This window comes from Limanda limanda, chromosome 8 (assembly GCF_963576545.1).
Source record: "Limanda limanda chromosome 8, fLimLim1.1, whole genome shotgun sequence".
NCBI lineage: Eukaryota > Metazoa > Chordata > Actinopteri > Pleuronectiformes > Pleuronectidae > Limanda > Limanda limanda.
The window spans coordinates 16042960-16068996 of NC_083643.1; the positions used below are offsets into that span (position 1 = coordinate 16042960).

Here is a 26037-nt window from a genome sequence, read left to right on the forward strand (position 1 = left end):
CAGCGGCAGCTCGTAGAGGCACTTCCGGTGGCAGCAGAAACTCCCGCACATCGAGGCAGCGGTCACAGTTGCCTCTGCTGATCGGGGGCAGTTGCAGCTGCTGCCGCCCTGTTTGAGGGCAACTACCGCTGTTTGTGACTCATTCAGGGAGATTTGGACTAGTTGCGAACTTGCTTGTTATTGTTCCGGGGCATTGATGGTTGAGACACTGCGCACAGTTATGGTGTCATCCTTTCACATCTGTTTTATTCTTATACTTTCTGTATGTACTGTATTTTAACATGGCCGAATTCCCCCAAAAATATTTTCTCTACTAAATATCCAGATATGTTGGTTTTCCTCTGAATGAAAAAAGTTTTTAAAGGGGTTTAGTTAAACTTAAATAAGATTTATTAAGCATTTTATGGGTCCATGCCATATTAATTATTTTATTTTTGTCAACTGATCCATTATAAGATGTGCCTGTGCCCAATTTCAGACTCCTTTCGGCGACACAGAACAAATAAAATAATAATATTTCTTTGAAAGCCAAAGAACTTGACCAGTCACCACATACTGTAGATGAGCACTTGGGCTATAGGTTTCCCTATAGATTAAGGAGAACAAAGATGTTCTTTTTTATTTTTTATGTATTATGTCCTCATATTGCTGAGTAATTGTTTTTTAACTGTATTCAAAAATTAAATTAAATGATTTAATTATTTAATTAAAGACACTATATTTATGTAGGCTATAATGCATATCTTTATCATATTCAATATCATGTCTTTTTCTTCAGATATCCAAATTAGATAGTTTTTTGAATGCATGGTCAGTTTCCATTTATCTACAAAAATTTGTAGAAAATGTCTTTCCTTCACTTGTTTTTAGGTCTCGTGGTAGAGATAATTTCAAGGTGGGTTAGCCTAGAGTTCTTTACATTACAAATACTAAGTCAGTTGTACTTTCCGATCCACACAACAGTCTCTGGGTAAATCATGTCAAGGTGATGTAACCAGTTTCCGTTCCATAGACAACCAAGATCATGCATATGGATCTGATAAATGTGGAGCTTTTCTTGGTTTATTTTTTGTCCAACCAGCGAGAGCTAAACTAATAACCTTTCATGAACCATTATTATATCTCATCTGCCTTTACACAGTGTGGCATCCAAAGCAGCTGCCTTTAAACAGTGTGGCAGCCAAAGCAGCTGCCTCTACACAGTATGGCAACAAAGACAGCTGCCTTTATATCAGTGGCAGTTGCTGTTGACACCGGAAGTGCCTTGCGAGCTACCGCTGCCACGATTTGAGCTTGCCCTTACTGTGTTATTTTCGCTGCAGCTGAAATCAGGCTCGGATAATTTTTGGTATAGTTTTTTCTCGTTCTCGGTTCCTCGGTCGACATCCCACACACCGCAGAGCCTCTGGTGTGCGTGTCGCGGGTTTGATATCCACCCCAGGAATGGACTCAGACGAGGGTTATAACTATGAGTACGACGACGAGGAGGAGGAATGTAGCGAGGACAGCGCCGAAGAGGAGCCCGAGGACGACACCCTGGAGCTCGGAGAGGTGGAGTTGGTCGATCCCGTGGTGGCCGGTGGGGATCGAGACGAATGCGGGGAGACAGGCGGAGGCAGCCACGGTCCCGGCGAGGAAGAGGAGGAGGACTACCGCTTTGAGGTTTTGACCGCCGAGCAGATCCTCCAGCATATGGTGGAGTGTATCAAGGAGGTCAACGAGGTCATCCAGGTGGGTATTTTGTTGTGTCAGTGGTAGGAAAGACCGGGGTCCGGGCTTGGCTGGAGCGTAAACAGGCCCTGGACGTTAGCTTAGCTGTTAGCATGGCAGGAGTAGTTTACTTGCTGGAAGTTGGCAGTTTCAGTGACCCGATTTACTCTAGACAAAAAAATATATTTATTCCTAATATAAACCCCCGTTTGTATGCGGTTCCATTGAAACCAAGACGTGGACCACTTTGAATTTGCACATTTAAGCAACCATTTCTAAACGAATAGTGTTCCAGGAAGTAGTCTCATCCCTATTGAGAAGTTGGCAGTAACGGTTGCTAAGCTAATGATGGCTCGCAAGTTAGCTAGCTTGCTAACTAGCCAACTGTAACCGTTTAAGTAGCACCTGACTTTAAATGCATTAAGTCTCCAATTAGGTCACTGCCAAGTCGGGCTGGATGACTATTGAGGTGTGTTAGTCGAGCAGATTTAAACTGAATCTTAAGAAACGTACAGAATCGAATGTCCGTGGACGTTATTCCAGTGTTGGACGAAAGGCTTGGTCATCGAGTTGGTTAGCAAGTTCCATGCTAGGTGACTTGCGTTTATGTTAACAAACTGTTTCATGGCGACTCTTTCCAGTAAAACGGCCGGATAGGTGGATCGTAAGAAGACATTGAAATCTGTTGGCCATTAAAGATCAGATTTGAGGAGGGGGGACTCAATGGAGTGCTTCAGGTTTGCGTCTACTTGAAGCCTCCATTTCCTTTCCTTTAGCTTCACTTGGGAACAGAATAAAATGGAAAGTGCTCCTGATAAATCTGTCACTTTTGACCATTGTAAGAAATTGCGTTGCCTTCAGCTCGTATCACATACATGTGAGTGTCATCATTCACTATGTAGAAGCCTATAGAACTAGATTATATCAATGGTAAGTTATGTGGAGACAGTGCAGCCACATGGGAGTTATTTCTACAGCAGAAACAGACATCTTGATTCTGCTATAAATAGTATTTATGTGTAACTCCTTTATTTTTTAGGTTTTTGAAACACTAACTTATAACTAAAATCAAATGTCTGTGTTCTAAATCAAGGTTGTGAGTGTGGAATATGTGACAAGATTTTCTGGTGCCTTGTGACTGCACATGAACAGGTTTTGCCTGGTGTCTGAAAACGCTGTCAGGAAAGATAACTCGGTACAGATAAACATCACCACAAACTACATCCCCTAAAATGATTATGAAATTAAATCGGCACCTTACTAATTCATTACCACCACAAAATGTACATTAAAACATTTATTTCAGTGCTGTCATATTGGATCAGTTTAAGTGGTCATTTTAGTATGCTGTCACACTGTCATACGTTATGGATACATAGACACTGATAGTATTATTGTTTTTTTAATATCTTATTTAAACTAGATGTTTTTATATATGTACATGTGGCTCTATGAATCTCTGATAAACAATTACAAAACTGAAGGCTCTGTGAAGTGCTTTGAAATAGTATATTTCCTATTGACAGCTGCACAGTGAGAAAGTATTTGGTCATTTTAATTTATTTGAGGATTAGTTTTGATTATTTATAGGTTTACTGAGCTTTAACACTAATAATCATTGGTAAACAACAGAAAACAGTCAGCTGCAGCCTCACATTTTTAGCTGGCACTTATTGTTGCTTCATTGGTTAAAATTAGAAACGTGCTGGTGGTTTGTTTTTATCAGTTGTAACTAATCAACTCGATAACGGGCCCTAATTAAACTTGTCTGTTGTCAGCCTGTCTGCTCTCTGCACACAGTTGTCACTACTTGTCAAATAAGACGCAACCACCATACTGTTTTGTGGGTTCCAGCTAATCCAACAGAGGGAAACATCTTCGGGTTTCACTTCATGCCACCGTCTGAGATGGCTTTTTTTCAAATATATATCATATCAACGAGTTAAGCTTGCAGACAATGACATACTATTTTCTTTGACTACACACAAAAGCTAGAACATGTATATGAGCATATGACAGCCCTGACTCAGAACAATATAAACATTTATCAGAAGCACAACTGTGTTTCTGATAATTTTCAGCTTGAATGGATGCCACAGAGAAAAGCACCAGCTCCACTCTCATCACATAGTCACACATGCAGGTCAAGAGTTAAGCATATAATTGAGTATTTGTGTTGCTCCTGAACCACGGAACTGGTGGTAGGAGCACATATTTATTGTATCTCTGCAATATTAAATGGACCTATAGAATATATACCAAGGTACACCAATGCTCTTTTTGTGGCTCTTGTTGGCCAAGCAATTTACTAAGATACTTTATGTTGGGGTTTTCTTTTAAGTTAAACTATCAGGAGAGAGTAGGCTTGTACAGTTAATGGTGTGGTCAATAACTAATGGTGTGCATAGAGAATATGCAAATAGAGCACAAATCCACCAACTTCACTTTAAAATGTGCCACTTGCTAGCTGAAGATTTCCATTAGTGACTTTCAGCTGACTCCGGCTTCAGGTAGTAACTTCATTAATTCAGCAATACCCAGTATTCACTGCCTTCATTCGTGTTCACATAATACAGCAATGTTAAGCTGCATGTACACTTCTTGCTGATTAATTTAGAACATTTTTTCAGATAGTGTCAGACAAGTTGATTGAACGTTATGTCACTTAAGAGGCTGTCGTTTATGATGGTAAAGCAATGTATTTTACTCTAATGAATTACTTTTCAGATGTTTGTTAAATCCAAACATCATACATGGGTGAATCGTATTGTGAGAACTATTAAATCTACAACTATTATAGGTGATTTCATTGACTTAATTTATTATAATGTTGGACCAGTCTTGTCTAACAGTGGTCTTAATTGATCTGAATTTGAGAGAGAGGGACCATCATAGGTTCCTCTTTGGTAGTAGTTAATTGTAAGTTTGTGTTTATTTCTGATCAATCCCTTTTCCCTCATTCAGAATCCTGCAACAATAACACGCATCCTTCTCAGTCACTTCAACTGGGATAAAGAAAAGCTTATGGAAAGGTAACAATCTGCATTACAAATTAAAAAATTTTCCCCCATTTTTGTACTTTCTCAATGCTTTTTTAAAATTCTGGTTTGTTTTTCATTTATACAGGTATTTTGATGGTAACCTGGACAAGCTTTTCTCTGAGTGTCATGTCATTAACCCCAGTAAGAAGCCCCGGATCCGTCCTGCAATCAACACTAGATCATCGGCACAGGACTTGCCATGTCAGATTTGCTATCTGAACTTCCCCAACACTGTGAGTCCTGTAATGACACTTGTATTACGCTGCAGGAGCTGAACGTGTGCTCAGTTGTAAAATGTAGTTTTATGATGAGATTATGTTGAATTATTAGATAATTTAGGTTTTTTTTGGCACAATAACACAAATAGATTTGCTTTTAATTTGTTTCATTTAAAGGGGTCCCCTAACTGACGCATTGTCACAGACCTTTAATCTTATTTGGTTAGTTATGTTTTATTTAACCCATTATCTATTATGAAGAACCAGGATTATTGTCGTCTGACACCTGTGATATACAGATAGCATGTAACTTAAAGGTACTTGATTTAACTCAGTATTTAATACTGTGGGTTAGATTTATAAACAGCACTGTGATTGATTTTAGTTTTCATGCTAAAAGAAAAGTATCATAAAGTATTTTTTTGGCCTCAGGGAGTCACACCAGGAACCTTGTTGCTCAAGGAACATGTACCCATGTCTTGTGCGTATAGGGATAACATGCTAAGATGATATCAACCGAGAAGGAGCCTGTACTGAGATGTCTACCTTCCTGCTTTTTCAGTCAGGGTTGCCATAGCAAAATGTCAAGGCAGGTTTTTCATAATAAAAATGCTCAAACAGTAAGTTGTTCCAATTGTAGGTAAAGATTGTTAATACAAAAAAAACTCGGAAAACTGTGTTATAAGTATTACATAACTGTTGTAAAGTTTAATGCTTCCATTTCCCTCTCACTTGGCATTACTTGAACAGCTGTTTAGTAGCAATGCTGATCAATTTCAGCAGGAAATAGCAAGTGATTGTGCTTCTACCAATCATAGCAAATGATGTTGTCTCAAAATTGGTTTAAAAAGTAATACAAGATGTTATGTGGACGTCGCCAAAAGTGCAGGGTGTCCATTAACTATCAGAATCGGAAGGTATTTATTGCCAAGTAGGTTTACACCTACCTGGAATTTGCTCTGGTTATTGGTGCATACAATGAACATAGAAACATAAAAACCCAATAAATACAACACACATAAGAAAAACAATAAAAAAACAATATATATATATATATATATATATATATATATATATATATATATATATATATATATATATATATATATATATATATATATATATATATAAAAATAAAAGATATAAAAAGTGAAATGCAAAACAGTAGAACAGTGACAACACTGTAATGTATGAACAGGCGGAGGAAATATAACTGTTGAAGAGGCCTTCTGCTGGAAGTTCCTGTTTTCATTAACATATATATATATATATGTATATGTGTGCATATTCATGATGCACATGAATATATATATATATATTCATGTGCATCATGTTTTGAAGCACATGGTTCCCTCCAATGAAACACTCCTCCCGTGGAAGAGTAAAAGGGTTCCTGGGAAATAGTGTTATTAAATCCTTTATCAGCAGGAGAAGCTCAAAGGTTAAAACAAATCTCTACAAATGAATCAAATGTGTGAGTGTATGGTTTCAATCATATAATACAGTGTATTATCTCAACAAATGATTAATTCATGTAGGAGCGGATTTAGTGTATTAAACATTAAATTGTCAGAGAGAAAGAGAAGAATAATTATCCCACCCGTTATATTTTAGTATAATATTTTTACATTGGAGTTCGTAGCACAGAATTATCTGTTTTGTTATAAAAACAGTTTGTAAAAACAAAACTGTTTTGTCAACAAGAAGATTTTTTTTTCTTTCAATAGCATCACTGACTATCCTGGTCACCAAAGTTCATATGGTTATAATCATGAGACGCCTTGTTTGTCTTATCTGGAATCACAATAGAGGCTTCTCTCCTTCTCTCCTACAGTATTTCACCGGCCTGGAGTGTGGACACAAGTTCTGCATGCAGTGCTGGGGAGATTACCTGACCACCAAAATCATAGAAGAAGGAATGGGACAGGTACCCACTGAGATTTACTGAGATGTATTCAGTCATTTAAGTAAACGCTGTCTGACTAATGATTTGCCTCCTTTGTTTTCTTCTCAGACCATTTCTTGTCCCGCTCATAGTTGTGACATTTTGGTTGATGACAACACAGTCATGTGAGTATCTGTTTTGTCCTTGTATTTTTTCCTATGTCTTTTTTCATTGGTCAGCAATAATCTGCATGGGGACATTTATACGATTGTCCTTTAATCCGTCATGCGGTTTTACAGGAATATAAACTGTAAATTGGATTAATTTAAACCTGACATTTCTCTGTTTTCGATCAGGCCACTGCTTCACAGTACTTATGTTCAGCCTGTTGTCCAACGAAACGTACCTCCATATTGGAAGCAAGGACACTAATCTCATGTACACGCTTTAAAGCTGACAGTAATTGTCTTAGCCTACATTCTGACCTCACAAGCTAGCAAGAGACCTAAACGGGGTGTCACTCATCAGTTAAGGATGCAGCATGCACTGACACACATGTTCCCCATGTCAACATATAATGTTCATGTTGTTCCGTATTAGTAGCCTGCATCAAAGCTCTTAGTTTTGTAATAATATAAAATGTGTTGTTGGGGCAATGTTAACTCAAGGAAAAACAAAGTTGTGTGACTTTTTGTTTGTTTGTTGCATTGCTGTTAAGAAGGTGCAATTCAGCATAAAAGGTTTTGATCAGTTATCCATTTTCTGTAATGAAGACTAATCATAATTGATTTGACTTTTCTTATAGGCGCCTCATAACAGATTCAAAAGTGAAGTTGAAGTACCAGCATCTAATTACAAATAGTTTTGTAGAGGTAAGCTTTGATTTGTTGTTTCTCCTCAAAATGGATATGAATAATATCTTTTTTTAAATGATTTTGAGTCATCAGATTATCTGTATGCAAAACCTGTAAAAACATAGCATCCATGAAACTGAGTTAATATACTGTCTCTCATTAATTCTGTCTAGTGCAATCGACTGTTAAAGTGGTGCCCTGCGCCAGACTGCCATCACGTTGTCAAAGTCCAGTACCCAGATGCCAAACCAGTGAGGTGCAAGTGTGGTCGTCAGTTCTGGTACGAGAGCTTGTTTAAAAAAATTGTGTATAAGACTATTGTGAAATGACTGTACGGTACTTGACTGTCGGCTCTGTCCATTTAACAGTGGTTTTTGAATTTGACTTATTTTTCTGATCTGTTGTTGCAGTTTCAACTGTGGAGAGAACTGGCACGATCCTGTTAAGTGTAAGGTAAGTCAGCAGAGATCTTAGCACCTTCTTATCAGAAAGACCTAAACTATCTCTTCATCTTGAGTTAAAATCAACATTTGCTGTTAACATGATTCTTTTATTTATTTTGTAGTGGCTGCGAAAATGGATTAAGAAATGTGATGATGACAGTGAAACTTCAAACTGGATTGCAGCAAATACTAAGGTATGTAATCAACAAGGTCTGTTAGGTTTCCTCAGATACTGGTTCATGATTGTAGAGAATCCATGCGATGGAATCAGAGAAATTTCAATTGTGGCAATACTGAAATGAGCACCGAGGTGTTTTTAAGGGTTTTAAATCATGTATTACAGTCAAATGACTCGTTTGATTGAATAATGTTCCCAGTTCCAAGCTACCAGGCCTTCATTAATGTTTTGGACAAAACTTCAGACTTATCGTCTTTAAAAATAAACATCTACTGTCCTTTAAGTAATTTTTTTAGTATTTCTCTTAAATTCCTCTTTGCTTTTAGTGTTGTATATGTTTTATTTTTCCGTTTTTTTGTGAAAAAGAAATTGCTCTCGTGCAGATATTTACAAAAATCATGATCCCCTCTACTGACAGGAGTGTCCAAAATGCCATGTGACCATTGAGAAAGATGGTGGCTGCAATCATATGGTTTGTCGGAACCAGAACTGCAAAGCTGAGTTCTGCTGGGTGTGCCTTGGTCCATGGGAGCCCCATGGCTCAGCCTGGTAAGAACTGACAGTTTAGAGAGCAAATGAGTAAATTACTATTTCCAAGTTGGATTATACTTCAAGAAAGTTTTGATGGTAAATAAAAGCTTTGTATTTAAGGAAATATGGTCTGGCTGGACTTAAATGAAGAGTCAGCCGCTTAGCCAGCAGCCAGTCTTTATGGAACGCTCTCAACAGTAGCAATGTGTGTTATCCTGCAAAACGTTTTTAATGGTCGTATTGTTTCAGGTACAACTGCAATCGCTACAATGAAGATGATGCCAAGGCAGCCAGAGATGCACAAGAGGTAATTAATGATCCTGAAAGTCATATTGAAAACGTTAGCACACTGTGTTTATCTTTGATGTATATTTGCAACATAATCACTTAATATCAGTGTGCAGCATTCAGTCTTATTAAAAACATGTAACTTCCATTTATAAACACAGATGCAGCAGCACGCTGCAAGTATTGTTTCCGTCCTTCTGCACTGGCTCACACGTTCACATTCAAGAAATCCAGAAGAAATTTATACAATTTGATAATCTCCAAAGCAATCTGTTTAAACTCATCAGTTATTTTTGTACAAAACATTAATACAGTGAATGCTGCTGTGTTGGCCTGAAAAGACATTGATCAGCCACAACATTAAATCCACCTGACAAATATGCAGGTCTCGCCAAAGTACCTCTGAACTGTCAAAGAATTGAATGCACAAAATCTTTTGAATTTGGAGACCTATCCAATATCCAAGCCCAACCATTCTTGCATAGTCTTTGCAGAGTGGCAGTGCAGGTTATCCTTGTTTAAGATGGATTTCCTTGCCATGAAGGGGTTTAATTAGTTTGAAACAATGTCAAGGTTGCTGGTACGTGTCAGGGTAATATCCACATGAATGCCACTACCCAAGGTTTCCCAGGTGAACATTGCTCAGAGCATCACGCCGTCTCCTTCGGCTTCATCTTTTTAGATTTTTTTTCCCATGGCGCCTCCTGTTGCCATCTCTTCCTCAGGTAAATGATGCACCCCGACGATCCACATGATGTAAAAGAAAATATGACTCATCAGACCAGGCCACTGTCCTCCATTGCTCAATGGTCCAGCTCTGAGCACAATGTGCCCATTGTGCACAATTTCGGTTGTGGACTGATTTGCGGCTACACAGTGAGCTGTGATGCTATGTGTGTTCTGACTGCTTTCTATCATAACCAGCATTTCCGCTAGAGAAGCATTTATGTGGGATTTGACCACACAGGCCAGCCTTCCCTCCCCATGCACAGCTATGAACCAAAGGCTCCCATGACCTTGTCACCAATTCAGCAGTTGTCACTTTTGGGAGGTACTGACTGCTGCGTACCAGAAACATCACTCTACACCTGACAGTTTGGAGATGCCCTAACTCTCATCTGGTGATCACAATTTGGCCCTTGTCACAAGTTGATCAACTCCTTACTTGCCCATGTTAATGCTTCCAACACACTAACTATAAGAAATGACTATTTACTTGCTGTGTCCCATAATCAATATTGGTCACTTACTGCTTCAGTGCTTTGTGTTTTGTGGCTGAAATCATAAATGTCTGTTACATCTTCAACAAACATGGTTAACTGTCCCACACTGATAAATTATGTATTGCCTGAAATGTTTGCATTATACAAACTAGATGTTTAATTATATATAGCTGGTTATCCAGTACCTGTGAGCTAGACTGGAGTAAAATCTAAAATTTGGTTCCATACTATGTGTGTGAGCAGCGATCCAGGGCGGCATTGCAGCGGTACCTATTCTACTGCAACCGCTACATGAACCACATGCAGAGCCTGCGCTTTGAGCACAAGCTGTATGCTCAGGTCAAGCAGAAGATGGAGGAGATGCAGCAGCACAACATGTCCTGGATTGAGGTGCAGTTTCTGAAGAAGGCAGTGGATGTGCTGTGCCAGTGCCGCTCCACACTCATGTTCACTTACGTCTTTGCCTTCTACCTCAAGAAGAACAACCAGTCCATTATTTTTGAGGTATGAGCAATATAATATTCTTAAGTTGATGAGATTTATATTACATCTGAACTAAGCCCTGTTTGTTTACCAAAGAATCTGACTCAAAGCTTAACAAGGAAAGCAGAAGCTTACTCATGTACTGTAATGGGCTAGAGAAAGCATACAACGTTTGATGGAGTAATCGGTGACATCACCACACAAGGTTTGAAGTTGATCGGTTGAGTGGTTGTTGAGTGAATCACAATAATTGCTTCCAGAGCTTTCTCTACTTATAGTTGGGAGCAGTAACAAACTAATATATATATGACGACACTTTTGTTTCAGTCTTTTGAGATATCATATTTTCATATTTGGTCTTACTCCGATAACATTTTAATATTACAATTGTAAAACCACTTTTCAACACACAAAATGTAGAATTTTGCTACAAAGCATAACCCTATCATCATCCTACATACTATACTAACCCTACTATATTACCAATATTGTGTGTCGCTTTTTTTGTTTGAACAGAACAACCAGGCAGACCTGGAAAACGCCACTGAGACGCTGTCTGGCTACCTAGAGCGGGACATATCCCAGGATTCCTTGCAAGATATCAAGCAGAAAGTACAAGATAAGTACAGGTCAGTGAAGGAGAAATGGTATTCCACGTCTTCCACTGTTTGTGCATTCTTGGACTAAAATGAGTGTCTCTTGTGTCTTTAGATACTGTGAGAGCAGGCGAAGAGTGCTGCTACAGCACGTGCATGAAGGCTATGAGAGGGACCTGTGGGAGTACATTGAGGATTGAGGACACATCCCAATGCAACGGACTCTTGAGTATCTTGACAAACTAGAGCGCTGATGCAATTTAACAGGGCAGCACTGGCCTTCTGCCGCCTTCCTTTGGCAAAACAACCACTTTTGCATCATTTTTCCTGGATTTGTTTAACAAAATCTTAAAAGTAAATTATATTTAAATAAAAGGTAGAGTAATAAAAAGAAAGTGTACTACAGTATTGTTAGCAACAGAGTGGAGTCTTGGGAAAGCAGAAAATCCATCTTAAACAACTACATCTTTTTGGCTTGTATTGTAACACCTCCCCTGAACTATCTTATTTTCCTGTTTTTTGCTTGTGAATCTTTTCTGTTTTTTGATTTTGACTTTTGTTTTCCCATAAGTGTGAAAATGTTTTCAACACAGCTTTAATTGTCCTGGCCATGTCTGCTATATGTGATGAGATCCTTGTCTGGGTGGTTGATTGCAAAGGGGCAAAGACATTTCAGGGGGTGGGGAGAAAAAAAAACCATCAAAAGAACAAAATAGCAAGTCTGTATTTTTCAATTTGTAAATAGTCCATATGCATGGAAGTTAAAGAGCAAGAGTGGCACGTGTTTGCATAATTTTGAAATTTTGAAATATTTATTCTTTTCCAATATTGATGAAGTTGTACTTGCCACGTAGGTTGAGTCTATGTGATCCCTCCACAGTTTGTGGGGGTTTGGTCTTTGGCAATAAGGCATTCGCCCTATCATCCTCAGTCTCTTCAGAGCGGTGCACAAGTTACACCTTATCAGTGGATCTCGATGGGGACTGATGGAAAGGATTTCTCTTAATTGCCAAGTGATCATATAAAGGATTCCGTTTTACAGTACAAAGGAAAGGACGTACGCACCGGTTCCTTGCCCCTCTATTCTAACCGTTTGCTGTACCCTCTTAGTTGTTGTTAGAGGTGTTTAACATTTAAGAAGATTACTAATTATTTGCAAGAGCCAAACTGAGTGACATTCACTCTTTTTTCTTTTTTTTTTTTTTTTTCTTTGCTTCTTTCGTTTTCTCTTTTACCAACATGGCTTGGAGTAGCCCTCTTAAAGCATAGCTTGCACCTTGGGGATTGAAGGAAGGTAATGGAATGTACTGACAGCACAGCTTTGTAGTGCGGCTAATTTGGCTGGATCACTGTCAAACAGGGTCAGACATTTGCATTGCTACGCAGGGAAGACTTGGACGGGACGGGGCTGACGATGGCCGCGCCTCTTTGAAGCGATCTCTAGCCTTGCAGTGAGACTGAACATTGCTTTAAACAGAGCTACACAGATGGACTTGCGTGATTCTTTGGCAGATGAGGAATATAGGGCAAACTTTCAAAGGTTGTAGGCCTGTTTTATAACGCTGATATGCTTTTGCATTAAAGACTGTATTATTTCTTTTCGCACATAGGTTGAGGATTCAACATTGAAATGTCAGTGCCCCTCCAGATTTTGCATTGTTCTGTGTGGTGGTTGCTCTGGTTGTCAAGCTCTCTGCTTGTGGATGCTCGTCCATGTCTCTGGAATATGGCAGTCTTCACAAGAACGACTGGAGGGGACATGTATACACAGGCACTGATACAAGTCAGGAGATGACACCAAAGTATCAGCCATCATTAAAACACATCCTTTACCCCAGTTTCCGATCTTTGGGGTAATCTCTCCCAAATGCTTCTTATGTGTTAAAACTCATTATTTTATCCTAGCAAATTATAAACTGTATTGTTTATTTGAATAAATGTCATGAGAAATCTCGTTTTTGGGAGTACTGTGTGAGTCATTAGAGTAGGTTTGGTCTCAATCATATTAAGAACTCAAACATCCATGATGCATTTTGCGACTTAGTGTTCTACAGAACTAGATAGAGCTGTCTTCCAGAATAGCGTGAAATTCAATAGGTAACTTATGGAATCATTCAGATTTTTAGGCTCAAATGTTTGCTTGTTTTGCACCACTTTTACTTTGCAGATTGTACGATAAACAATCAAGTGGTTGTTTGTTTGATGTCACTTTTTTCAATTTATTTTGTCTCAAGTCACAAACCAATGACGACACGAGCTGAAAGGATGATATCTAAAAGATGGGCTCTTTTCACTAATCTGTCTTGCAGGCAACGGCAACTATCGCTACCATCATTAGACTAATAAGCTCTCCAGGGCTCGCTCTGTTTTCATTGTGTCTGCTAGTAGATAAACATTTCATAATGATTGAAGTAACAGAAGCGGCTACTTACATTAATCTGAGACATCCAAAAACTTTTAATACTTTTCTACATATCTTTTCTTTATGCTATCAAAAGGTGTTTTATTTCCTGTTAGTGTAAAAATGTGGGAGAAATTAGTTGTCTGTTTTGGAGAAAATATTAAAGTGCAAAAATGTTGCAAACATTGTTCTGGCACGGGTGGTTGTTTGATGGACACGATGCTTTTTGTTGTGGCGACAGCCATTTTAATTAAATGAAGAAAAAAAAAATCTTTCTCCACAATGAATATTTGAGTTTTTAATGTGTCACATGTACAAGCTCTCCCATTCCCTGCAAATGCAGCAGCAGAGTTTTATAGTTTTTTTGCAACTCCAAACTTTGCCACTGGATGGGGACAAAGACACGGTTTCCCTTAAAAGGTAATGTTTACAGAAGGAACGGCTCTTTTTTTTTAAAGTGCTTTGTCATTTACAGCGTGACACCCACACTGATGTGACGGAAGAGATTAAACTGGCAGTCGTTATCTGTTGCGTGAGAAGTTAAAAGTTTTAAGCTGCATAAGACTTAGTTATCACACCACATTAACGGTTTGAGATAAGATCGTACGGTCAGTGGTAACATCTGTTCGCAATATGTGAAATGTATTTTTGATTGAGATTGTGCAACATGGTTTAAAGAACATTTGTAATGAAACTATCAAATGTGTATTTGTGAGAAGCCATGTCAGAGAGATAACATGGAATCACTCCATTTATTTATCACAACAGTGAAAGAAATATAACAATTCAGTCTGCACAAGTCTTATAAAATGATACAAAAATTCAAAATAAAATACAATGAAGTGAAGACTTCAGGTTCACAGTGATTAAGAACACTGCGACATAACATCTCAGCAGCCTGCGTGTCAACAAAGACAACTTGAGCAGATCAGTACAGAATATCTAAAAGTCCGTCCAGCCTCAGTAACGCACAACCACAATCATCAGGGTTAAAAAACAAAAGCCGTCTGCTATCACGACATTCATCACTGGCACTATTACTGTGAACCCATAAACACATGGTGGCTCGCACTGTCTGACAGTGAATTTGCTGGTTTCTGTTGCAGTAGCACATAAAGGGAGATACTACTTTTTTGCTTAGTATCTATGACTTGAGTCGTATGCAGAACTTCACATATGCTTTTTTACATATATTTTTGGAATAAGGATGCGTTTTTTTGTTTTTTTCTTTATGGCTGCTGTCCTTTGTGAGAAACTTATCGGTGAATAAACCAGAGTCACCGGATGAGTCAATGATAAGAGTTTAGCAACATGATGCTAAGTACGTCTTTAAAGAAGAATGTGCCCTGTGACTCAAAAGTGACCTAGCTGACCTGCCATTATTCAGGAGGCCAATAAGGAAGATAATTTAAGGCTTATCAGCGAGCAAACCCATTTCAATCTGCACAATCACCAAAACAAAACGGGCACAGTGACATTTGTATGACAGAACTAGTCATCAATTTTTAACCAGCCTTTTTTATAGTCTATCAGCAGTTCTAAGAAGTACTTCCACTCTGGCTCGCTGTCATACCTGACCTCAAATAAAGTCTTTAAAGGGTTCGTGTTGGCCTCATGGACACGCAGCACCTCTCCACTATACCACACTTCGGATTTGTCGTCTTCTTCATACAGATGGTGGATTCTCTTTCCCACCAGGTCGGGGTAGTAGATCCTCAGGGCCTTATTAGCCCTGTGCACGGCCGAACGCAGCACCCATCGCCTCCTGTGCTCAGCGCTGTGGCAGGCAGACAAGTAGGGACAGTATTTGATCTTCAGGAGGGATCGGTGTTTTCTTTTGGAAGAGCTGCTGAGGGGTCTTATGGCGTGAGCGAAGCCACCAGTTCTCCTCGACTTGTGGGTCACTTGGTGCGTCCTCTCGTCTCCCTCCAAACCCTGGCTTTTGGAGAGGGAAGGATTATCATATGTCCCAGAGTCTGACACCGCTTGGTAGTGAGCCTTTTTTCTGTTGAGACCTTCGCTAAACATCCTTCTTAGTTTGAGAACCACGCCTGAGCAAGTCTTAGATCTAACCTGAGCCTTGGCTGGTACTAAAGACTGATGAGCAGGCTGTGGAACGGAGTATTGCTCCGTTTCCGTGTCAGTGGGAGACTTAGAAAGCTCGTCCAAGGTTAAAGGACACATCCATGAATTCTCAGATGGTGGACTCAGTGGAATTAGTGAAGAATCCGGCTCTGCAACCTCGGCGTCACTTCCTCTGTCCTTACTCGCTTCAGACTGACTGGCTCTCAAGTTTTTTTTGCATTCTTCTATTACATTCTTTACTGAGTCGCTTGCTTCTTCCTCATCGGAAAAACTGTTGTCCAGAAACCTGCGCCTGGAGCTGCTCTTTACCCTGCTTTTTGTTGTGTTAGGGTTCAAATCTGGTTTCACTTCCACGTCCTTTGGGCTGCTCAGTTGGCGTGACTCTGGGGGTGAGGCCGGTGAAGTGCTGATGTCTGAGAACTCTGGGGCCTCCTCACTACTGTCGTCTTTCTCCCCGTTAGCAGGATCGTCCACATCTAATCCTGCAACACAGGGAATAAGGAGAAGTCAAATCATTACACAAATGTGCCACATGATTAAAACAAATAATTTGCTGAGAGAACGGGAAGCGTTAAGGCTTGAAAAGAATTTGGTTAGTGCGTATTTGGACAGCAGGTGAGAGAAGGACGTTCACACGTTATCAATAAAAAAAAACACCATGGAGATGATCCCCAAAAAGCCAAGCTACCAACTACAAAATCCAACACCTCAGCAGCACAGGTTGATAAAATCAAGCTTATTCTGCACACCAGAACAAGGAGAAACCTGTTCTATTAATATCAGTAGATATGGTGACTGGATGGCAGAATCCCGCACCATGAATCACCCTCTCTGCAGTGCGAGAGAGAGAGAGTGAGAATAGAAGTCTGCAGTGCGAGAGAGAGAGAGTAGAAGTCTGTGGGAGGAAATCGGGGGGGGGGACGACTCAGCTTCTACAAGGGATGCCATCAGCCGAGGATGAAACAGCATCGAGTCGGGGGAAATGTTCAGATACCACGGCAAAGAGCTCCCAAGCATAAAGTCAGCACCGAACAGAAACCTGATCAAACCCAATGCATTGAGCTGCGATTAGCGTGTGCCAAACAAAATGAAAGCTGACAAAGTAAAAAGGGTAAAACATAAAGGACAAGTCTGGCGAGGCTCTACATTGCTCCCTGGCGTCAAGGAAAGCACCAAAAGATTGAATTGATCCCACGCCACATGGACAGAAGAGAAGGCGGGCAAACTTTTCAATGAAAATCAAGAAGATCAGTTAGTGACTGACAGGTACGCCGACCAATCATTTCATTGGTATTGAATGGAACGATTGGTTTATTACAGTCCTGCAAGGGCCACAGGCAGGTTTATTTATTATAGGCCATCAGGACATGAAAAGGACCTCGACAAATAACCAAATAATAATAACCAACCCTGCCTTGGAGATTTGAAAATTGTCTAGTTTGCAACAGGCATTATTTGACTGATACTATACTGAGGTCATTATGATCAGCACGGACTGTATTTTTGTTCTCCTGCAGCTTTAAATGCAAACTAACCAAATATTCAACTGAAATGAGTCAAAACTAACTAAAGATTCATACGTTTCATTTGATTTGTCTGTAACGAAACAGAACACCACCAGTCTTGTCCTTTAAACTCAGCGCAGATGGTGAAACCATGATCACAATCTTCTGAAAACACAAAGGGCTCAGAAACGTGCCAGTGCTCAGTCCGATCCTCTGTGCGCTGCAGAATGTCACTTCCTTCCTCTTGTGCTATGGCCCAACAGCTGGACCCACACTCTGCACCCCTTCCCTCTACCCATCTATAACAATGTAATCATGCAGCTTCTTGCGATTGGTCATTGTTAGTGAGCAGAAATTGTTTGTGTTTTTCCAAATCAGGGAAAAAAAGCAAAGAAACGGCGATTGAGGGACAACAGAAAACAAATTAATATACCTGGACTCTCTTTTGGACGTCAGGTGAAGTGGATTCTGTAAAAAATAAATGGATTTTATATTGAATATGTATTGAGTGAATATGTTGCTCTGCTCTTTACAAGAAATGGCCAGAAATGCAGAAAATATGACTAAAAGATACAAAACTAAAACAATAAAATGTTTTATTCTAAAATCCAGGCAAATCTCTAAATCACACCCAAAGGGGATTTCCAAATATGTGCAAGGGAAGGCAGGACGCGCCATAGTTTTGGCCGTGATGTTACGCACACAGTGCAACAAATGATCACACTAAAGAAACACGTGTCAGGAAACAAAGATTTGTACGTGAAACAGCATCATATGAATCATTTCAATGTGTCTTGTGATCCATTATTACCAACATTAAGAACAGACAGAACTTTAACTCATGACTTAGATTTGTATCACTGCCAGACTAATAAACGGAACTTTACTGACAAAATAAGTTGCAGTCTCAACACTGGAAAGCAGGAGTAGTCAAATTGTAGTTAAAAAAAGGGATTTGTGTCAGTTAAGTAAATGTTTATTCTCTTTCATTTCCTGGCTCCTTCACCAACATTTGTTTGCGTCAGTGTTCGTCACTGGTGGTTGGTGTCCAGGATATCCCAGGAGGGGTAATTAACACAACTGTTGCTCATTGTAACATGTCTCCTGTGTGTGTCTTGACTGTACCAAGAGGCTAAATGGCAGTTTTACATCCCAGAGTGACATTAGTATGGAAAAAGGAAAAAACATTTTTCAAAAAACACGTTCGAAACTTCCATTACTATTTTTTTTAATAGGAAGAAATTCAGTAACTCTTAGATGCACTTACCCAGGTGTTTGCAGACACAAGCGTAATACAAGAGGTTGACCACGTCGGCGTAGATGTCGGGCAAGTGTTTGAGGGACATCAGCCTCCTGAGGCGGGAGGAGCAGGCCCGTTTGTGAAGCTGGATGAGGATCTTCTCTTCGGATAGCGTTGTGGGCCGAAGAGCCACTTTGTGCTCGTGCATGACCTGGTCGATGAAGCTGACCTGGACCATCGGGAACAGCAGCTCCTTCATCACCAGCATGGGCAGGAACACCGCCCCCGTCCGCATGACGTGCGGAAAGGGACAGAGCTCCTGGGAGGTGTACTCCTTCAGCCTCTCCAGGACCTCGTGGAGAGCTGACTTCATCTCCTCGTTGAGCCACACCTCTCGGGCTCTCGCACCCAACAGACACGACACTTTCTGGACTTTGGTAGAAGTGGCTGCGGGCTCCGTCAGCTGCAACTGGGTCAACCAGGTTCTGAGATCCTGTTCTGAAGAGGCTGACACAGATTTTGATATTAGCTTGCAGAGGGAGTTGTGTAACTCAAAGAAACGCTTGCGGACTGGCACTTGTTTTGGAATCATTTCAGCTTCTGGTTTCTCAGGTGGTGGTGGTGGAGCAGGGCTGGAATGTTTCATATCAGGGAGAATGATTCTGTAGCTGGAAAGTTTTAAACACTGGGGAGGAATGTTTTTGAAATTGAGCTTGCTCTCAGGTGGCTGAGGGGGAGTAGTGGATTCGGATGGAAGAGTGGACACCTGCTCCTTCAGCGTGCTTGCATCACCATCAGAAAACGATCTCGCCGGTCGACTCAACTCAACGGTTTTTGACTCATCCGAAGTCTCGTCTTCATCTGCAACCGAGGCTTCAATTTTGGGTTCATCTGGTTCACATTTCTTTATCACCAACATGTGCCCACAGTCAGAAGAAGAATCGGCCTCTTCCGCTTCTTGTTTGATTGTTACTTTGATGCAGTCCTTCTGACAAACAGGAAACTCGACTGTGTACGATGGATCGACCTGTTCCACTTTAATATCTTTCTGTTCAAAGGTTTCAACAACTGGCTTCCTTTTAGGTGGATCTGGACAGATTTTTTTGGGAGTGGGACAGACAACAAGCCGCTGTTCGTCTCCATCTGACTTTTTTGCTTTGAAGTCTGCCTTGGGCTCGGAGGACTGGACGCTTCTCACAGGAAATAGCACTTTCGAGACATGCAGGTACGCTTGGTACGGTGCCAGGCTGAAGACGGTGTCAATGACAGGCATCGGAGGAGAGGGAGTTTTATTTCCTGCTTGTACGTTCTCCATTTCCACCCTTTGACGTTTCTTCATGAGTCCCACTTCACATAAATCCCTTCCCTCTTCTTTTATTCTGACAGGTGGCGATGGGTGAGAAATGCTTCTTTTCAGGTGACCTTTAAGAACCGAGGTTCCTGAAGTAGACGTGGGGGCGTTGTCCTTACCTCCTGCTGCATTAGCAGGGGAATAAATAATTTGTCTGACATTGGCATTACTGGTTACAGCTGCTTGGATGCGATCAGCGCTGTGACTGGGAGACTGGGGCAGCCATGTCGCCGTGGATACAGGATGCTGCGTCGCCTGGGCTTCGCAGGAGTCCATGAGTCTTTTCAAGCCACCAGGTGAAAGGAGGTGTGGGTCCATGTGCCAGCTGGAGAGCGAGGGGAAAGCTCTGTTCACATTTATCATGGGAAGCGAGAGGCCAAGCTGGCTCCGACATCTGGTGGGACTGGTTAGATCCATGCCACGGTACGGCGAGTGAATTTGTGACTGGGCGACGTGCAGGCTGCGGTTGGGACTGTCCTTATGTGGGTTGGCTGCAGAGGTTAAGGGGTGATTCATATATTGTCTGGTTGGGGAAAGATTTATGCCATTACTGTGAAAACTAGGCGATGCATGTGGCCTTTTTTGGGGCCCTCTGATATGGCTTGCGTTTACATTAAATCTAGGGACTGCATAACACGGATAGTCGAAGCCCTGCATGAAGGAATGATTTGGTAATGTTTCAGTGCTAGGCAAAGGAATTTCACCGTTAAGTGACTGAGGCACGATGTAATGCTCCCTGGGGATCGAGCTTGTGTGTTTAAGAATAACAGGGACATCTCTCTGCTTACTGCCCATGTTTTTACACCGTGTGCTGTTTTGTACCTCCTCATTTGCGTGGGGGTAGTAAAACACTGGGTGATGTGTTATCTGACCATATTTGGACATGGGAGAGCGTTCCTGATAAACCTCTGAGGTCATATGCTCGTATGGAGGATGGGAGGGGTATTGGCTGGGGTAGCCTCTAGGGGAAGACTGTAACCGTTGGCTCTGCTCGCTTAAAGAACCAAATAGAGTGCGAGTCGGGGTGCAGGGGTAACTGCCGTAGTTGGGGTCAATCCCAGCAGGCAATGTCCTCCCCGCACTTGGACTGTACGTCTCCACACTGATCCTCTTCAGTTGCTCAGCACTGGGATCAAACTGTAAGCCTCTCTGCTGCAGCAGCACTTCTTGTGTCTTTCTCTGGACAGCCGGTCTTTCAGCGTAGTGAGCATCACTTTGCATCCAGTCGTGCTTGTATACAGGGTTTGGTATCCTCGGAGAGCCGTGCTCCACGCTGTATCGGTGCCCGATCATGCAGCCCAGCTCGTTACAGCAGGGTGTATGTCTGTAAACCGGCTTCGGGATTGCTAGGTAAACAGAGTTTTCGGATGGAGGAGATGAATTCTCACCTCCGCTTTTTGGTCTCCTCAGAGCAGCTGTGGGGCTGCCCATCTCCGGACTTTTAGTGTATAAGGTAAAGCCCTGTCTAGCTGGGCTGTGGCACAGGGAGGAAGCATGAGAATGGTGTTCCTCTGGAGAACTGCTGTCTTGCCTGTAAAATATGTGGTTTTGTCCCTCCATGCCAGAGAGGTGACTCATAGGACTTCGGCCATCCAGCAGCGAGGTCTTTGAGGTGCTCCAAGGTGGAGGGAATCCTGCTTCGTCCTTCCCTCTGGGGTCGTAAGTTAAGTAAGCCCCGCTGTACTGCAGCGTCTGCTTATCCAGGAAGCCGGGCATATGTTGTGGCTTTGACAGAACTGTGGCTGCTGTTGTCCCGTCGAATAAAGGCATCTTGCTTTGAAACGCTGGGCCCACGAGGGTATGTATGGCCTGGCTGTTCATCATGTTGTAACTTTGTTGTGATGGTTCAAGGATGTGGCTCCAGATCTAAAAAACAGAAAAAATCAAATTACACACCATACATGGTAATTTTTTTAAAGATGTTTTCTAGAGTAGTTCAAGAGATCAGTCTCTTGCATTAGCTGGGATACAGCCACGTCAGTAAACATGAACTCAGAATACATAACAGAAAAATAAACACTCATTATTGAACTACTGGCTTGAGGCCTTTTCGCAACCTTGTGGCTTTTCATGTATCACACGCACGTCCTTATCAGTTCATACACACTGGTGGTGAAATCCATCTATGTTCCCTTCATAGACACATACGGTCAGTGATGGTTTAGGGCAGAATTTTACGCAAAGGAAAGGGACGACCCATTGTCCCTTGGAAGACATCGGTTAGATTAAAGAAATACTTGGGTTTTTCCTGGGTTCAATTTACAATGGGTCATTAATGTCAGTTACATTCTTTACTATCAGGGCCATATAATAAAAAAGGTTATGTTCAATACAGTGGATATACACTTTATATTCCATATTTTTAAAGATACATTCAATTATCTTTCAAATAACTAATAATTAAATGACTAAGTGGAATCGCAACATAACAGAAAGCTTCTTCCTATAGACTCAGCAATTCAATAATGGATTGCTGAGGATTACAACAAAATATGTTATCCTTAAATGTATGTTTGAAAGAGAATAAACATTTACTTAACCGACACAAATACCTTTTTTTAACTACAATTTGACTACTCCTGCTTTTCAGTGTTGAGACTGCAACTTATTTTATAAAGATACGACAATGACACTAACTTCAAATAATTCTCATGTACACTTTTATGTTGCTACAATTTTGGTCCTATGAAAATGACTTGGAATTTGTCATGAAATTATTTTGACCAAGGTTCAATTTCACTTTGATCAAAGCAGAACTTATCACCTGACACTTTCTACTCTGCATTTCATTACCAAACAGTTAATTTTTAACACACACCGCTCTCCAAAGAAGTAACTATTGTTTTCTTTTTGAATTAATGTGCTGATTATTTTGTCGCTCATAATTTTTAAGAACACACTGTGGTCCGCTGATGTTGGTTTGTCTGACTGACAGTCTGAATCGTAAAAGTGGCTGGAACCAGTTAATAGTTCTTGAAATGATGATAACTGTGCCAAATAGCTGCTGATTAATTATCTACAGGGTTTTTTTCCCCCAATTGATTTTCTTTGGTACTTTAAACAAATAATTGCGATATCATACAATACCCACAACATTTACTATACATTTATTTGCAATATCTAGAAAGCTAAATAAAATCATAAAAAATAAATGCAACTTTTCTGAGCAGAGATACAAACGTGAAACTTTTCCACAACCTTTTCAACTCAAGTTCTCTCTTGTTGTGCAGCTGAAGTTATTATTAAAATGACGCATGTGTTAAGTCCTTATGACAAATGATAAATACATGTTTGTGCTGCTGCTGGTCTCATATTAGTCTATTAAAAAACGTATGGGAAATTAGTATGTGTCAGACAGTATTCATTCACAAAACTAATTATTTGTTAAGGGCTGCATGGGGGCAGGAGTCCATTCAAACTGTCACATGTGTATACACTGAAGTTGAAATAAATATCTTCCCCTGACTGTGCCCCTTCCATCTATTGATTTCTGTGATGTGTTTAATGCCGTTCTCCAGCACATTGAATCTACCTCTGTGTACGAAATGGGCTTTACCAATTAAACCAACTTCTCCATGCTTATCTCCCAATTCTGGCTTTTCCCACGGGCACTTGAAGGCAGCGCATGTTATCTGACAGTGTGTCAGCTTGTAGGAGGAGAAAGAAAGATGACCTCATCACGTGATGAACTCATAACTCTGCCGCACAAGAATCTGCAAGAACCGGCCAGGCAACCACCCTGCATAATGACTTGTTTTTATTGTTAATATATTGGCTCCTCTCTCTGAACCTAAAGCGACGGCATGTGAGAAGCACATTCAAAAGGATGGCATGTGCCAATTCCAAATTCAGATCTAATGAACATGTCAGCAAAATATGTCTGAACTGAAAGAGTGACGATCTCTGTGACACCTCTGGAGTTTGCTGCTCTGACAGAAACCCTCGTTAATTGTGAATCCAGTGTGATGGTGAGAACACATCAGTCCTGCCAGATGTTATCAGCTCATCCTGTTGACACCTTTCAGAAAAGAGAGATGGCTTATCTGCCCTCAGCGAAGACATCTGTGGCTTGCATGCGTGTGGAGGAAACTGCGCGCAAAGGTGCTTGCAACATACTCTCTGTGTGTGTGTGTGTGTGTGTGTGTAATGCTCTAACACACACACAATGTGTGTGTGTGTGTATGGGTGTGCGTGTGCGTGCATGCGCGTGCGTGCGTAGGCGTCTGTGCTCCCAAATACGTGGGGGGGGCACGCGGGGCTGATGGAGACTTCCTAGAGCAAACCGTCCAAACGCACAAAACCACGTGGGTGGAAGAGAGAGTGGGAAAATCTTCATTTCCCTGCAGCCTGTCTTTTAACAACGGTTAAAGCTTTAATCTGCTTACAAGCGAAGTTGTTCCAGGTCCAAGAAGGATGTCGACAAGTTCTCATGAAATGGTGTCAAGATTGACTCAAAATAAAAAACGGAACTTCCAAAAAGTTTCTTGTCAGCTTGTTTTGACAGACAGGTTGAAGAAGACTGTGGGGCGAGTGTACGTGCTGACCAGGAGTAAAAAAAAAAAACACATGACATTTACTTTCCTTAACAGTGTCAAGACAAAGAAAGGAAGACAAAGATTTAAATATTAAAATCAGAAGAAGTAATTCCCATCTAAGCTGCGAAAGTGCCATTTCCACACGATTGGAACTGAAACCAGGCTGTGCGTAAAAACGCAACCTGGATACAAATGTTTGCCACGGACGCGTTGACTTCTGTATTGAATAGTTCCACATGCTTTCCTGTTTGTTGCCCCTTCTGCTCGTCCCCTCTTTCGCAATCTGCAGCAGATTATCTCCCTCACATGAGCGGGTCTGAGCGGTAAATCAAACTTTTCTTACCTCGCTGCTGTGACGCCAAAAGGTGTCTTCCACAAAGACTCCATGAACCAGCGCTGCTCAGGAGAAGAAGTGAGGGAAACAATCCTACAGCCTGTGGTTCTGTCTCTGTCTCTGTCTCTGCTCGCCACACAGTGGACTGGGGTCAGGCCCGGATGCGCCAGAAGAAGAAAAAAACGAAAAGTCCCTATATGAAGAGAGAGAGAGAGAGGGAGAGAGGGAGAGAGAGGGAGGCCTGGCACGGGGTGTGAGGCTGGAGCGGCGCGTCCTGCGTCCACGCTGCTGCAGGAGAAGTTAACAAACTGAGGAGAAGACAAAAGGGAGGAGGAGGAGGAGGAGGATGGTCTTTGATCAATAGGCGGAGTCACACCCTCTGTCTGTTTTCTACTCATGTGATGTTTTTCTTGCTGCTTCACTTTCTCAACTGTATTGGCTCGATCCACTGCTGCGGTCGCCAAAACAAGGGATGACACATTAATGAGTCATGTTTATGATAGTTCCTTGACAAGTGAAACAAGTTGCGGGCTGTTTCGTTTTTTACAGGCTTTTCTGTTCCCCAAGAAGAAACAGCATTTTGTCCTTAAATCTTCAGGGTCATTGTTAAACATTTGTAAAACTGGACGTATTCGTAACAACTGATGGGATGTAACAAAGTACATCTATTTCATTACTGTACTCAAACACATTTTTCATGTATCCTTACTTTTCTTGAGTAGACTTCTGATGGGGTACTTTTTACTTTCACTCCATTCCATATATCAGCAAATTTCTGTACTTTCTATTCCTCTACATTTTTACAAAGCATTGTGTGAAACACCTAAAATGGATCAGGCCATCACCAAGACTCTTGAGATGTCAACACAAGTCATCTGCAGCGTTCTTAATTATATGACATGATTCTTGAATTAAACAATATATATTAGGCACAGTTAATGATGTAGTAGGCCGTTGCATTAACAAATAGGCTAGTAGTATTTATACTTTTAATACTTTCAATACTTTATATTTTAAAGCAAGTAATAACATATTTTTACTCAAGTAGAAAAGGTAATGTAAATTCTACAGTTTTACTTGAGTAGATTTGTATCTTTTTATTTGTACTTTTTCTTAAGCGAAACGTTTGAGTACAT

At 40.9% G+C, this 26037-nt stretch overlaps 2 protein-coding genes across 3 annotated transcripts; one reads left to right on the top strand and one right to left on the bottom strand.

The window, feature by feature from the left end:
* The first annotated feature begins 1254 nt into the window (after window positions 1-1254).
* On the top strand, window positions 1255-13404 carry arih1 (ariadne ubiquitin-conjugating enzyme E2 binding protein homolog 1 (Drosophila)). Of its 2 annotated transcripts, none has more exons than XM_061076602.1 (14): window positions 1255-1731; window positions 4675-4742; window positions 4837-4984; window positions 6804-6896; window positions 6984-7039; window positions 7660-7726; window positions 7882-7988; window positions 8119-8161; window positions 8274-8345; window positions 8748-8878; window positions 9110-9167; window positions 10612-10875; window positions 11371-11483; window positions 11566-13404. In XM_061076602.1, the coding sequence occupies exons 1-14, from the start codon at window positions 1444-1446 to the stop codon at window positions 11648-11650; spliced, it is 1593 nt and encodes a 530-aa protein (XP_060932585.1). In that variant the 5' UTR covers window positions 1255-1443; the 3' UTR covers window positions 11651-13404. The 2 variants fall into 2 exon arrangements, with proteins under 2 accessions (XP_060932585.1, XP_060932586.1); XM_061076603.1 differs by having other exon boundaries at window positions 10615-10875.
* Window positions 13405-14550: 1146 nt separating this feature from the next.
* c8h15orf39 (chromosome 8 C15orf39 homolog) lies at window positions 14551-25191 on the bottom strand. The gene is made up of 4 exons (XM_061076604.1): window positions 24911-25191; window positions 18709-21898; window positions 17875-17909; window positions 14551-16418 (listed from the first exon to the last, which is right to left on the bottom strand). The coding sequence occupies exons 2-4, from the start codon at window positions 21854-21856 to the stop codon at window positions 16413-16415; spliced, it is 3189 nt and encodes a 1062-aa protein (XP_060932587.1). The 5' UTR covers window positions 21857-21898; window positions 24911-25191; the 3' UTR covers window positions 14551-16412.
* Window positions 25192-26037: the final 846 nt, after the last annotated feature.